The 15,760-nt window shown below is 39.1% G+C and overlaps 1 protein-coding gene across 7 annotated transcripts in view; it reads left to right on the top strand.

Annotated features, from left to right (window-relative positions):
- ERCC6L2 (ERCC excision repair 6 like 2) overlaps nucleotides 1-6,988 on the top strand; it is a 59,191-nt gene extending 52,203 nt beyond the window's left edge. For 3 of the 7 annotated variants that reach the window (XM_048080507.2, XM_013198790.3, XM_066987844.1), the window contains 2 exons: nucleotides 390-574; nucleotides 1,332-2,515. In XM_048080507.2, the coding sequence (XP_047936464.2) occupies nucleotides 390-574; nucleotides 1,332-2,304 (1,158 nt within the window). In that variant the 3' untranslated portion in view covers nucleotides 2,305-2,515. Of the gene's footprint in view, nucleotides 1-389; nucleotides 575-1,331; nucleotides 5,754-5,985 lie in introns of those variants that run through there. The other 4 variants (XR_007169602.2, XM_048080505.2, XR_007169603.2 and 1 more) reach the window with 4 other exon arrangements.
- Nucleotides 6,989-15,760: the final 8,772 nt, after the last annotated feature.

The following is a 15,760-nucleotide window of genomic DNA, read 5'->3' as shown; positions in this document are numbered from 1 at the left end:
AAATAAATCAAGTAAGATATATATCTATTAAGACTATAACATACAAATAAATCTTTTTTTTTTTTCCCAATTATATTTGGAGGTTCTAAGTGAGGTTTGGGTTCCGTGGCCTGAGATTAAGTATTTGTATAACACCTGTTAATGCATTAGAGAACTTTGTGATCTTTCAGTTATCCTAACTAACATGTTTGGTACAGTATCCCAGTTTACTCTTAGAGAACTAAGACTTCCCTTCGCTGTACCAGGAAGCTTGTGGCATACTGGAGAGTTTACAATGCAGCTCTGAATCCCAGTCCTAGCACACAAATTCTTGAGCTTCAGAAGCAGTCACAACAACGTTGTTTCAGAGACACAGCTGTTTTGACAATTTCCATGTCTTGTTTTGGTAGAAAGATGAAGAAACCCTTGAAGAAGAGATGGTGGGGACGAACATTATGAAAAGAGGGAAAGAAATGATGTTGAACAGTAAGCAACACCTCTATGTTGTGCATCCTGTGATCCAGAAAAACAAAAAAGTACACAGAGTGGGTTCAACCACCTTCTTGGTTGGAAAGACACCCAAAGAAATCCGCAGGTGAGTCTGTTTTGGTGAGAACAAAGTAAAATTCTAAACTTAATGTTACTGTTGTCTTCGTTTCAACCCTACTCAGGGAATACTGATGATTTTCTGTGGCAAGAGCAGAACTAATGGGACACTTCCACTCAAACTTTACGGAGTAGCATAATTGATTAATAAAACAAATGGAACCCACAAATCAGTTTAATGTGTTGGTTCAGTCTGTCATACGTTATATGACACTGTGCAGATGTCATCACCACAGTGTTCATGGTATGTGCACCATGCAGTATTGCAAGCTAATGTTTTAGCTGTTTAGAAACAAGAAATGTTACAATGTGAGCTTCTGACTGCCTACTGGTTTTGTCTAGATTTCATCACTTTCATAGACTGTAAAAACATTGGACGTTATATATACTTTTTATCATGAAACTCAGTATTTTTTTAATATTTCTTTTAATTTTTTTCCCCTTCATCTTTGGAAAGATAAGAGTTTTTCTGTCTCATTTTTGCTTTTTCCCCAAATTGTTGCTGTTAATGTTGATAATTAAATTCCATTGGTGCATAGATAGCCAGGTGGTATGTGGAAAAGAAAGTGGAAAGCTATTGCTAAGTGGGCAAACCTGGAATTGGGATTTGGTATATATTTTTAATTTGGCCTTGTGACAAGGAAATCACTATGGTAGTTGGTATATAAGCAATTTTGAAAATTACTTCTTTTGTTCCTAATTAAAGTTGTCGGTTATAAAACATTTTTTCTTCTTGATAATTACAGGAGACAATTTGAGGAAATGGTATCCCACTTCAATATGGGATCAGTGGAAGAACTTGCAGAACATATTACAAAAGTTACATCAGAAACACGGCAGAAGATGTTGAAAGAATTTTACATTTCAAAGCATCCAGAGATGGCATCTTTATTTCCAGTTGAAATACCAGCACAAGTTTCTCACGACTATGTGGAAAAAGAAGCGGATGCAAGAAACTCCAGAAAAAGAAAATCTGTTGTTAATTTTGGAAGACGCAAGTCTAGACTTTCATCAGCTAAAGAACTTCTGAGTGGAACTACAGGAATGCAGAAACAGCAAAGCTGTGAAGAAGTAGAGCAGCTTCACAATGACTCCTGTTTGCAAGATAATGTGTGTGTTAAAAATACAAAATACAAACAATCACTCACTGATGCTACTCAATATATTGAAAGGAGAAACAGTCAGGCATTCAAGGATTTTATGGCATCTGGTTCATTAAGCAGTAAATCAGAAATAATTGAGGTGCTGTCTGTAAAAAGTTGTGAAGAACAGCAGGATTCAGAAGTAACAGAGCTGCCAAGAAAAAGATCCCTGTCTCAGTCAGAAAACAAGGAGAGAAAAGCTAAGACTTATAAGAAGCCTTTTGTGGACTTGCTTGGAGATACCTCTATTCTTGATGACCTCTTCGGAAATGGTGGAAATGAGCCTACGGAATCACCAAGGAGAATCCCTTCAGGGCAAGTAGAAAAATCAAAGGAGAGACCGAAAGACTTCTGGGACATGCTGAATGAGCAGAATGAGGAGAGCCTCAGAAAGCTCACGGACCTGGCGGTCATAGAGGAGCTGTGTGAAAGAGCACCTCATCCACCAGTGACAGAAAAGAGAGGTGTATGTGAAAGTTCTCTTTGGAAAAAAAATGAGAACTTTCTATGGAAAAAACACAATATAGATGATCCAGATGAACCATCCACTGCTACATCTTGTGATGTAGCAAAATGAAGATTTTCTACATGAGTTGGACTATAATTGTTTTAGTTAAATTAACATTAAAATGTGTAGAACTTCAGCAAAACATGATACCTCCATGAAATGAAATGTAAAGTGATGAAATCATATTTATGATGATACCAATGTACATTTTACATTGACTAAATTGTATATTATCGTAAGCTGACATAACAATTTTAGATTAAATTCTTTTTGAATGTTTTGAGTGCACTTTGCTTTCTTGAATCCTGATTATATTCCTAGAGTCGGTAGCAGTGCTAAGCAGTTTTCCCTGTGTGCACATTTGCTACCCTCAGACATCTTGGCAGCATCTGAGTATGGTAACAGGATTTGACAAAGCAACTCTTCATATTTTCTGAGCTACTGAGGACTCAGGGGCTTCCAGAGATGGGTGATTTCTAGACTGCAATGGATTTTTTTCTTTGATTTTGCTCAGTCTCTCTTCAAAGCTGTGGAGCTTCTAATTAACTTCAGTATCCTGTGGCAGTGAGTTCCTCAGCTTAGTTGATGTGAAGGAGCACCAATTTTAGTTTGTTCACTGTCATCTTCAGTGTGAGATCTACTGCATGTTAAATGATGTGAGGTTTCAAATTTCATCTGTCACTACACTTCTCCCTTTTTTTATTTTTATAGACTTCTCTGATGCCTTTGTCAGATTATGTAGTCTGAACAATACTTTGATGTTGGTAACTGTAAGGAAAAAGGTTTCTATTTTCAAGTGGAATAAAATATATTCTGATTTCTAGCAAATTTCAAGAAGAATGTATTGCCATTCAGTAATTGAGACTCGTTGTCTCTTCATTTCATACATGTATTTGGTATGAAAAGATACGGGTAGTACAATAATGCAAAACAAATATAGCCTATACTTGAAAACTGTCATTTCTTGCTCAGCTTAACAAATGAAACAAGTTTCCTTTTATAAGTACTGTATCCTGATTTTATTTAAAAATTTTAATAAAAATGTTTTATTAATTTTTTATTTTATTTTTTAAAACTGTGATATGGTATTTTATGTGCACTTAAAAAAATACCATGCTACTGTGTATGTGGACTGTCAGGTTTTTTTTCTAAACTCAGGCTTGCGTAGTCTTAAAAAAAAACAATGAAATAACTTTGAGGAAATTAACTGTAATCTGTTGAGTTAGTTTTGCTGTTGACACTAAATATTACTGTAAAGTGCACTGCAGCCTAAATTCAGCTTCTGCTGATAGTTGGAAGTTTTGTCAGTCGTGTTATGCTTAATACAGTGAATACAATTACGTAATTGTAATTCTTGCTGCACTACATCAGTTTACTCTACTACGATACTTCAGCTGTTTCTGCAGCAGGAACCTGGGGACGCTCCACCAAGAATGTTACTTAATACATTTTAAGTACACAAATTAAACTAGACAGCAGGAGCTCCCTTAGGGAATTTGAAGAACTCTCCAAAACTGCCACCTGGAGAGCTCCTGAAACAATCGGTCACACTCCATTGTGAAGGTTCAGTCACCCACTTTCAAGTCAGACCTTTCTCTCAAGATGGTCCATTATCTCATCTATGTGGACGGTCAGCAATTCCAAGGAATAAATGACTGAGTACAGTAGGTGTGTGCACACCGTGAATCCTGTCACCACTGAAAGCATAGGAGAATTTGTGCGTAACGTGGTCATATCCCATTATTTAACCTTTGAGCCTATTTTCAAGAGGGCAGGAGGGGGGCAGCTGTGGGTATGTTTCCTAAGTAGGCATTGTGGCATGTGATGGGCCTCGATGTGGACACATCAGTGTCTGTTGGCTCTACTGCAAGGGCTGCTGAAGGAGAGGCTGGTACGGCTGTGAATGCTTGAGGAAAGCACTTACGCCATTCCCAGCTTTGCACCAAATGCATTTCAACCTCTGCTATGTAGATTTCTCTGCAGATTTCTGTCCTTAAATGTAGAGTGTTTTGTGTTCCTCTAGTTTTGGCATGACAGCTGCTGTGTGCTCGTTTTGATCTGGTTGCTCTTTTTCAGCCAAGGCAAATATTTACGTGCGTTTTCTGCATTTGACTTCACCCTCCTACACAGGAATTGAAATGTGCCTGTATATGATCATAGTATCTAACATTAGCACTTCTCAGAACATCAAATTTATATACTATTACTTTTCACTCACAGCTTTCAGGGAAGATAATTTTTATGTTGAACTTTTTAAACCTCCTTTTTGAACAACAGTTCACTAGTGGTATGTAGGGTTGCAGATTCAGGCACTTAAAAATGAGGATTGAAGGTTCAGCCATAAGTCCTTTCTCTGATGCATGCATTAAACACATGCATTATCCAATAGAAGGATGCATAATAATGTTTTTTTTGTTTGTTTGTTTTTAATCTAGTCATGATTGCAAGGTGAGGTACATGGGCTGTACACTACCCAACTAATTCTGCAATAGAACACTAATTTATTCTACCAGGATGCTAAGGAACACGACCCTAAGAGTTCTTTATATTCTGCATCCAAAATGCTAAAAATAATTCCATACATCTGTGTAAAAGTAATACTCTTGGAGGTGTACTTTAAAGGAAAACACCTATTGGATCTTTCTTTTGTTTCTGTAGGTGATATAATACACATAATTCAGAAAGTCAGAGGTTATGTTGTCAGTTTTTGAGAACATGCAATACAGTATATGTGGAGTAAGAAGACTTCTACATACGCACAACTTGTCATCTTACTCCTGAAACACTGGCTGTAATAAAATCTCCAAATGAAAAGTTTTTCACAGATAAAGAGAAGTGGTTATAAGATAAGCAATGTCATGTCTCGTATGCCTCATAGTCTGTCACGTTTCTCAATACTACGATATCGTATGAAGGAGTACCTTATCATAACACACAACCAAAAGAGGCCAAGACTTCAACTTCATGTTGCTCTGGAAACCTTAACCATAATCTTTGATTTCTGTAAGCTTTGACATCTTAAATTTAATGCTGTATTAGCATAGGGTTTTACATTGAGTATACTGTATAAATTGTTTTATGTGAAGGGTAAATGTTATGAAATTTTAAAACCTTGGACACTGAAGCTGCACAGCAGCAGTCTGTGAATGGTGGTGGTTTTTGTGGTCTGGATGACTGCCCATTGGAAAATAAGCTTAAATTTGATCTGGAGCAGCTTCTACTTTAGGTCATGGGAAGCTGTTGTAGGCTTTGCTCTGTCTGTTAACTGTTATGCGCTTGTTGTAAGTGGGAGCCATCTAAAAACTGAACTGGGAAATCTGACTTAGTTACCTGGAACAAAGGAGATCAGTTCTGAATGTACATGATGAAGTAGTAAGAGGCTTATAGACAACTAATGTGTGTAAAATAAATGTGTTCCCTAGTTGTTTCTCTTTCTTTAACCCTGAATCTATGCTGTTAGCATTTTATTATACAATGACATTTAAGATGCAAAATGAAATTCAGTACAGTCAATTGGAGCAGCTGCTTATTGTTTTTATTTTGTTTTGTTTTTCTTTTTTTTTTTTTTAGTCTCAACTAAGAAAATAAAGGAACCATAAAACTGTTAGTTATTGGTGCTTTTGAATTATGTACAGTTAAAAGAAGTCAATGTAAGATAGGGAATATCTGGACCCTTCTTGTTGATATTACTAAGTAGGACATAAATTAAGGCCTTTGATTGATGGCATTAATACTGATTTTTATTTACAGATCAGCATTCTTCTGCTTAGTGAGGCAAACTGCTGCTGCTTATCCTACAGAGGAGAAGATTTGGTGGAACAAAGAATATGGCCTTCAAATGCATAAAAATGCTGCAAAGAGAAAGGGCATAGTTCCTTCGCTTCCACTGTGAAAAGACAAGAGGTGAGTGGCTTAAGCCACACCAAAGATAACAGGTTAGATAACAGGACAAGTCTCTAAGAGTAAATATTGTATAATATGTTGCTTAGGGAGGAGTGCCAATGTTGGAGGTCGTTAAGAATGCGAGAGACTAATATCTGTTAGAAATTATATGGATATAACTGTCCATATTTTAGGGCAGAGGGAAGGGCTGGTAGCTTCTCAAATAATCTGAGGGCCAGAAGGGGCTAAATAATGTCTATTTTAGTTTATACCAAAGTGCTAGGGAGAGATTTCACTCAAGCACCACTAGATTGTCAGACATGGCCTAAATCAATAGATAATGGGGAAGATGAGATCAGATTGAGTTACGTCAACACTTCCTTCTTTCCTTTCTTTTAGAAGTTTTCATGCAGTAGAAATGTACAGGTACAAGGCTGAAATGCAGAACTAATTCCCAAGAAAGAAGTCATCATATTTCTGAAGTAATGAGGAAATTGCTTCTCATCTGTAAGATGACAAAATGTGTATGTCAAAACCTCCACAGAAATGCATGTTTTATTCACATCTATGCCAAGTACTGCTAATTTATTTGTGGAAATGCATTTTTATTTTAATCTGTAATTAAGCTGAGCCACAGGGTGATGTCTTGAAGTAAGATTTATGTTACTCTGTATCTTCCTGTGCAAATTTAACTTATTTTACTAGGGAGTATCACTTAACCCATAAATACTGCAATTTAGTGCCCTAGGGATGTGTGTATAAAATATTTTTGTCATGAATAAGATGTGTGTATGATTTTAAAAAGATGAACTAATTCAAAAAGGATGACATTTTGAAGGCATATCCTTCAAATGTTAAAAATAAACAGCTTTTTTCTTAATGGAAATCTGTGACTATCATTTTGTTTGGATTTGAAAATGAAGGAGGCTTTGGGGAATTCTGTGTTTAGGATTTCAGTGGAGTGAGATTCATACAGCTTCCACTCACAGGTTCCTGCTTGATTGCAGTGAGGCACAGACTACTGGGAAATTGTAACAGCTTCCAATCGTAAGGAAATGGCTTCGTGGCAGTTATCACCTGATCTCAATTAACCTGATTAAATCACCTGATTAAATCAGCCCAGAGGAGAAGGATCTCTTTTTTTTTTTTTTTTTTGTCCTTGCTTCCAGCTGGAAACGGCTTGCAAGTTTGGTTGTTTGTTTGTTTGTTTGTTTGTTTGTTTTTTCCTGTTCCTTATTGCAGTTTCCTTGCTCTTGTAGCTGATGGGGTTCTGATGGTTCTGGTTCTGGGTCCCTGACCCGACAGAAGGTTCCAATAGTTCCCCTTGGCTTCGGTGGGAATTCTTTGACGGGGGGTGGGGGGAATAGGATGCCAGTGAAATGGTAAGAAATCTGACCCTGCCTGCAGTAACAAATGCAGCTCTGTCAGCAACCTGTTTACAAAACTGTCACCAGACCCACTTAAAAACAGTGTGTGTGTCCTGGGTCTGTTTTGTAAGTGCAGTTCGGATCTTAAGCATGTTTTACAAATTAGAGCTATGCTTATAACTGGATTTGGGAATAGCCATGTGGTCCACACATTTCATTTTTCAGTCTGGGGGAGGGAGGATGAATAATTTCCAATAATGAATGTGTTTAAAAAAGTCCGGGTGTGCATACAAACATTTCATGAACACAAAAAGGCAGTTTGAAAGGATGTATTTGCTCAGCTTTAGCGGGTCATGACTTCGAGCACTGAAAGGCAGACCAACGCCAGCACCATAGCCTGAGCACAGTGAGTGAAAGCAGCATTAATAGGAAAGGGAAATAATTAATTAATAATAATTCATTCTTAGGGAAGGGAAATGGCTAACAGTATAATCACAATTTAAAAATTATCACTAGATACTTCAAAGATGAGAATACAGTTACCGTGTATGAAAAAGATGATTTAAGTTACTTGCTTAAGAATCTTTGCAGCAGAAGGAGAAGATTCTGTTCTTCCAAGGAAGCATTTAACTGCCTTTGCTATTAGGTCTTTTCCTGTTCCAGCAGTGCCCTGCATATTTTATTCACTGCATACCTTCAAGCTTATGCAACAAATGAGGTAATATTCTTATGAAAACTTTCTCTCCTTGCATTTGTACATTCCATGATTCCATACATCTTGATTCAGTGCATCCCATGGAAAAAAGTAATGACCATCTCAGTAGACTTCATGCCAGCATCTACCTTGCTGAATAATGCGCCTAAAAAATAGGTAACTGGCTCAACGTAACTCAGACAATTCAATTTCTGAGATATAAATTGTACTCCTAGATTGTGCAAGTGAGAGGTACACAGAGATTCAGAACATTTAAGATGTTATGCCCTTTTTGCTACAGAAAATGTGTGGACCACAGGATCATCCTTGTGATAGTAATTGGACCTGTATCTTGTGTATGATTCTGCACAGAAGACACTAATTCTAAAAGAGGAAAATGGGTCTGAACAAACTGATTGGTGGGCTTCACAGTTGTTCAGCTGACATCCTAACCTTTGTTGAATTGGCACCTAAAAGACTAAATTGCCTTTTTTCCAAAGACCAAGTGAAGACTGTATTCCAAAATGAAAGAAGTAATTTGATGTAGGTATTCCCTATATGCATGATACTTTAGAGTTATTTGTATTTGCTTGAGCTGAGAGGATGGAATCAAGTGGTCAGATTCTGACCTTGTGTTCAACTGAGATTGCATACATAGTAATCTATACAAACTGGAACATGAGCAGGCCTGCTGCACAAAAGCACTGTTTTCTGAAAGCGTATACACAGAGCAAAATTGCGTTAGAATTTGCATCCGTCTAAAGTAACATGTACCGATGGCTAAGTATCGGTAATATGTTTGATATTAACATTAGCAATCCCTAACTTTGCTCTCATTAAAGACAATGGCAAAGCAGCATGGATAGTTCAGATGTTAAATGAATACCAGCTCAACTCAGAATGAATCTGTGTTTTACTTCACTAGAACTGTTTATACTAAAGGGATTTTCTTCCTCTATGGTTTGATACTAAGTTGTTTCCATCAAGTGGACGCTCATGTAAACATGATCTCCTGTATCACCCTGAAAATCATTCTATGCCAATTGCTTTAAAAACAAATACCAGATGTATATTTATGTTGTTTGAAGTAAATGCTCACAACTGTAGGCAGTGCTGGCCTCTCTGTGATTAAGGCTCTGGTGGAAGTTACAGCGCAGTTCCGAGTTGTCCTGGTTCATAATTCGATGACAAAGAAAATAAATCCATACTGTGGTCTAATTGGGACTATAATTTACGTACCTCTGAGAAAGCTTCTTTCTTAGAACATCTCTTTTGTGCTGTGGTCTCATCGCCCCCACAGTAGATGCAGATTTGAACTTGCCTTGGTCCTTCTACATGCAGAAATTGTATGAGCACAGAACTGTTCAGGCTCCTCTTGCCTCTGCCTGCCCCCCACAGTTTTGTAGTTGCACTTTACAAATTACTGGATTACAATACACTACTCGTGATTTAACGCTTTTATACCTGGAGGGAATATTGAGGAATATTTTGTCTGCATGCTTTGAGAGGGATATTGAGGGTTGGGAAAGGGGTCTCCCTACTATAAGAGATCAGACTGTCAGGGCCGTGCCTGGAACCAGCCTTCTGAAAGCCTGCCTAATTCTGGCCAAGCTCTAAAATCTGTTTTGTCCATGTTCCATGTACATTTCCTAGAGAGTAGCACCATTATTCTTCTTAAACTCAGGATATCTGGGTTCTAAACACACAAAGTCCTCTTTAGTTTAGTTACTATGTTTTAAGCACGTCACCAGTTTGCCTTCTGATGCTTCAGTCTTTCAGAGGCAAGAAGTGAGTGTTCAGAATTGCTGGGAAGCTGGAATGAACCTCTTCCACCCAGTGCGGAGAACTTTTTAGACTTGAACATTTTTAGCCTTGCAGGATCACAGGATGACAGACATGAAGTCTGTGATATGTGTCTGGCTTCACCTTTTGGTTTTGTTCATGTAGGAACCAGGAATTAACTGAGGGCTAGAAAAGATTACAGTCACCAGTAGCTTAATTTGGATGAGTTGAGATGGAAGCCGCTGTGCAGCTGTGGCCTCTTCACAGCCGCAGAGAGGCTGCAGCTGAACTGGAGGTGCAAACTGGAATTTCTTCATTCTTGGCTTTCTTCTGGGACTGTTTATACAGAAGAACTGCAAATCTGAAAGGGAAAGAAATAAAGGCATATTTCTAGGATCATGTTGTTCTGCGCAAAGAAAAAGGGCGATGGCCTGGGGAAAAAAAAAAGTATCAATGAGAATACTGTTAAAGATTGTACTGTAGTACATATACAGAAGTTTGCATGAACAGTTTTAACATTGGCGTTTTCTCACTTTTGGCTGTTTTTATAGCCTTAATATTTCTAGCATGGTTTTGACGCTGTGATTTTGGAAAACTTTCAGGAAAAAAAAGCAAAAAGAAAAGCAATTCAAACATGAGTGATTCCCACATGGATCATCATTAACATTTAGAATCACAATTTCTGACATTTGTCCAGTTGGAATGGCTCATAGCAGTAACTAGTAGGTTGCAGTCTCTTCTACGGACCAAACACTTAGAGGAAGAAAGGATATAGATGCTAGTAGATGTCACAGATACTAACTGAAAACAAAGGAGTGCTGGGATTTGTGAATTACTGTTTCTATTCTACAGTATTGGCATTGGCTATTCTACTTTCTCACTGCATCTATCCTTCTGTGTCTCCTCTGCTTTTTCATTTATTTCTTGCTTGTTTTCAAGGTAAGCAGCTTCTTTAAGTGTACTGCATGAGTACCATCAATGGATATTGATGGTGTAATAAACAGAATTTCTATGCTTTCAGTTCTGGTGCCACAGCAACTCCTGGGGGCCAGAACTAGAAACTGCATAAAAAGTCCCAAACTGCCCTGTATATCCTTTTCTACCTGGGAGGATGCTTAGTTGGCCTGTGGGAAGGATGCACACATGGTCTGAGGATGGACATGGAGGAGATGCATGAGGTCAAGTTCTCCTTCTGTCGAAGAGGAATATACAGAAAATAATGGTGCTGCTCTCTATGAAACCTATATGGAGCATGGGCAAAGCACAATTTTTAGAACTTTATAACTTGGCCAAAGTTTGGGACATTTTCAGAAGGCTAGTACCAGGCGTGACCCTGACAATTTGATGCCTTACTGAAGAGAAACCCATTTTCCCACCCTCCATATCTCTAAAAAACATACAGACAAAATAGCTTCTCAATAGCTTTCAGGGGTAGGGAGGGAATGAGGAAAAAAAGGAGATTGCTCTCTTTTAACCCCATATTCAGAACAGCTGTACTATTTTACTTGAAACTTAACAGAAAAAAAAATCAGCCTGATGCAGACACCCAGCATGGAAAATTTCAGCTGGAGCACTGAGAGTTTGGCGAAGTTATAAACAACTGAAAGCAAGGTCCTATAATGGAAAGTGTTAAGCAAGTTTAGCTGTTGGTGGGAGTAACAGCCGTGCTTAAAATACATGTACAGATATACATTTGTATGCATAAGCCGCTATGCAGTGTCACCATGATAGAGCAGGTATCAGTGGGTGAGACGGTTCCTGGTATTACTGATCAGGTATAAAGCAATGAGAAGCAGCAGTCAGTCTGTAAACACTTTTACCTTCTTTGAGCTCTACGGGGGCAGCTTAGCAGACATGCTGCAATTGTCATGCATGAGAACTCCTCACCTGCCGAACACAATGAAGCTGCTACTTTTGGATCAGCGTATAGGACATATTTAAGGAGACCTGAGCAGGGTTTGGCCAATGTGTCAGCGGTTAAGCGCACTCTCTTGCTTCAGGACCCTGGGGAATTAAACTCTGGAGATAATATTTTAGCAGTAGAGTAACAGCTGTGGAAAAGTTTGCCCTTTGCCTATTCTGCATGTAGTTTGTTCTCACCATACAACATAATTCCTGTGCTCGGGAGAGGAAAGGATGTGAGGTTTTCTTATATGCAATAAACTTTATCTGTTTTACTTCACTGGATTATAATGGAAAATAATATTTGAAACACTCACTGATTTTAGCTTAACTAAACAAGGAGTGACAGAACCAACATTATTCTTTAACAAAATTGTGGGGAGGGCTCCTTGTCATCTCCCTGTGCAGTAAAAATAGCTTTAAGATGTTTGCATCAGCAGTTTCTCCTCTTGAAAGCTGTGTTTAGATGGCATAGGCTTTTCACTATTTCTTTTTGGCATGGTATGCACATACTGTAGTAATCCATTTTTTCATCAGCTTGTTGCTAATAATGAGCCACCTAAGCTCTGAAAACCTCCCTCTGCCGTTAGCTGTAGAAGAATGCTTAAAGGATTTAGGGATGTCAGTCATCATCTTGTTTTTTAGCAGCAGTGTGTGTGTATGTGTGTGTGGGGACGAGGGGAAGAGAGCATGAGTTGGAGTTCAGAAATTACACTGTGTGTGTGGTCTGAGGTTATTTCTCATTTCATGAAATGCACGCTTCATTCCTGGCTCAGGCAAAACTTGCACGTCACTGAATAAGTCCCTTATCCACTTTCCAAAACACTGAAGAGATTTGAAAGGGCTCTGTGGGTGGACTGCTACTATCAGCAAAAGCAAATAAGCTAACTTATTTAGCTAAGCATTTTTTAATACTTAAACATAATAACCTTCAGCAACACTTGAACAGTTGTGGCCAGCCAAGGGAAGAGAAGGGGAAAAAATGCAGAAGTTTAAGCAGTCACACCTTAATTAACATTAAAGGCTGGATTATAGTTCTTGATGTGTAAAGGTGCTGTCTGATCAGTCCAGGGAGAGCACAGGGGGAAGATTAAATGAACCGGCTGTACTGCTAGGAGACCCATGGGGTGTGCTGGCCATGATTTATTCAGGATTTCACCTTCCCTTAATCAAATGTGGTGTGCACCCAATACAGTCATGCTTGAAAAGATGAATCCAAAGACACCTTGTATCAAGCTGTTTTGGTGTCCTACAAAAGTAAACGATGCTACCAGGAAAACAATGGATGTCCAGCAGCAAAGAGTTATTGCAGCAAATATTACTTCAGTGCTAAATCTCAGCATCCAAAATAACTTTTGGTTTATTTAATGGCAGAAAAAAAAAATAAACCCAGAATGCAATCAGGATGCTAATGAAGCAAATGAGCAATCATGGGTGGGAAAAACCTAAATGACAAGACAACACCAGGGAGCCTTACAAAACATTGTTATTCCTCTAAATGGAAATTATTTAACCAGAACAGGGCTGCGTACTGCAGATTGTTTTCAGGCCAGTAACTAACACTGATCTTGATAAATTTACTCTAAATTAACAGTGTAGATAATGCCCCAACTGTCTGACCCATGTATTTACAGGATTGACTTCATTATCTGTCTGAGCTAAGTCAAGTTGGAAGAATCTCTTTCAAAGTGATCTTGGAGCCTGAGAGATCAGGATCCGTGAAACACCATGCAGGGTAAAGCATGGTAATGTAATTTGATCAAGGCATCCTCTGACAGGTGTGTAGCATGATCTTGCCCTTATTAGCACAGGACAGACCCACACCTCTCAAAGCAGAGTGCGGGGCTAAAGGCCTTTGCCCAGGGAGGGAGGTTCTGTTTCAGCGTGGCATGAGAGGGGAAATAGTTGGGTTATAATTGGAGGATTTTACTGAGACCTTTGCAACCCAAAGGGCAACTTTGAATACTTTTTACCTGCCAATGTTAAACCTTGGCCTGATAGGGTTTGCTAAGTGGCTGCTAGTAACCTATGTCAGAGTCTCACTGTATTATTCATTGAACAAGACTGTCCCAGGGGGCTCACTTTCTGAATAAACAGTGGACAAATGAATGTTAAGAGGTTGTTGAAGCACAGTGCTGAAGAAAAAGGTTCTTGATGCTTTTGCTTCCTTCAGTACATTAGCAGTTCTTACTTGCATGCCAAAAACTGGTGAATTGCCAAAGCCATGTTGCATGTTGTCTTCACAGGATACAGGGAGCCAGAAAAACACTGGCAATGCTGTGCAGTTCTTATCTGTGGCCGTAGCCCAGTGCTGCTGACCTCCCTCATCATATCTTGCAATGTGGGATGGAGAGGGTGGGCTTAGCCTTCCATTTGATGTCTGATTTGCATCTGTCCCTAGTTGTCTCCACCCCAAGGGGAAACTGAGGCAAAAGGTGTGTAAACAGCACACACAAAAAGCCTGTGATGGAGCCAGGTTGCCACAGGCCTGAACTTTTCTTCTTTTTCTTCTTTTCTTAGACTGTTTAGCACCCTGTGGCAGATCTTCCACTGCACTGGCTGACTGCCCAAACAGCGAGCACAGGAGACATGAAGCACTTTGTACAGTCAAGGATGGTATGGAAATCTTTACAGTGCGTGCAGTTACAATCTAGAGAGGTTAGTCAATGTAGGCACAGAAAAGACATGTTGGGGCATATCTAATTAAAATTTAAGGGTAAGTGAGTCTGGAGAAATTGACAACTTAGCTGATGGGGAAAGGTGGGATTGGAAGAAAGTTTTAGGTTTTTCTGCAGGCCAATCACAAATGCTCCAAAGAGAGTTCTGAATAATAGTACACCAGTGTGGTATAAAAGTCATTACGTGTTTTCCCTGGCCTTGGATAACAGCAGTTATGTTGAAGTTCTCCACATTTTCACCAGCCCCAAAGCTGAAATTCATCTTCTGTTGTTGTTTATTTAGTCTGACTAGTTCTGGACAAGGTGTTAGCCCCTCATTCATTTGTGCTTAATGCACAGCAAGTCCAGCTGCCGAATATGGGACTTTTCTCGGCAGTTGTCTGCATTAGTGTCTGGCTACTAAGACCAAGCTCTGCTGCCAGACCTCCATGACACTGTCCAGACAAGGCTTTCCCAGAGTTGGATGAGCCTAGGAAAAGCAAAGAAAAAAACCCAACTCTTAATGAAATCAATGCCAATTTCAAATACCACACTATAAAGTGCTTCTACTTGTGAAGCTAGCAATCAGAAAACCTCTGCCTGGAAGAGGGCTCTGAACTGGCTCCTATTATGCGACCTGACACTGAGTTCTTGGTGGTAAATGACCACATTACTCTTTGGGGCCTGTGGGTGTCAAAGAAAAGATGCATGTGAGAAAAGTCACTAGCTGAAAGCAGGGCATGTTTTGAACACTAGAGGTAGTTTAGTAGCCCAAGCCTGTTTCTGATTAAAATCAGAGACCTTCAGATGAATGGAATGTAAACCACATACCAATTATTGGAATCCCATAAAGGAAACTCCCTTTTCCGTCTGTCTATCCATCCATCCATCCGCCCACCCACCCAAGAACAGTGTCCCAGAAATATCACTTTTTAGAAACGATGGAAAAATTCAGTGCTTACTTCCTTTTTCCTTACCTCCCAGGTGCTGGATGACAACTGAAGAGATGAAATTGCAGCGAAGCCACTTGAACACTTATCAAAGAAATGGACCTGCTAATTAAGAGGATAATATTTCCTGGCACCAAGACAAAACATACAAAGCTGAATCTCAAGGCCTTCCTCAAGCAAACTTCTGTGGGAATGTGGCTGTGTGAGGGCTGCAAGAACAAGCCTTTAAGTAAAACCCACTCTAAATGAAAGCATTAGATCAGCATGCTGGTTAGAAGAAAATGTACTTCC

Source organism: Anser cygnoides, chromosome Z (genome assembly GCF_040182565.1).
Source record: "Anser cygnoides isolate HZ-2024a breed goose chromosome Z, Taihu_goose_T2T_genome, whole genome shotgun sequence".
Lineage (NCBI taxonomy): Eukaryota > Metazoa > Chordata > Aves > Anseriformes > Anatidae > Anser > Anser cygnoides.
This window is presented reverse-complemented; position numbering and strand designations above follow the sequence as displayed.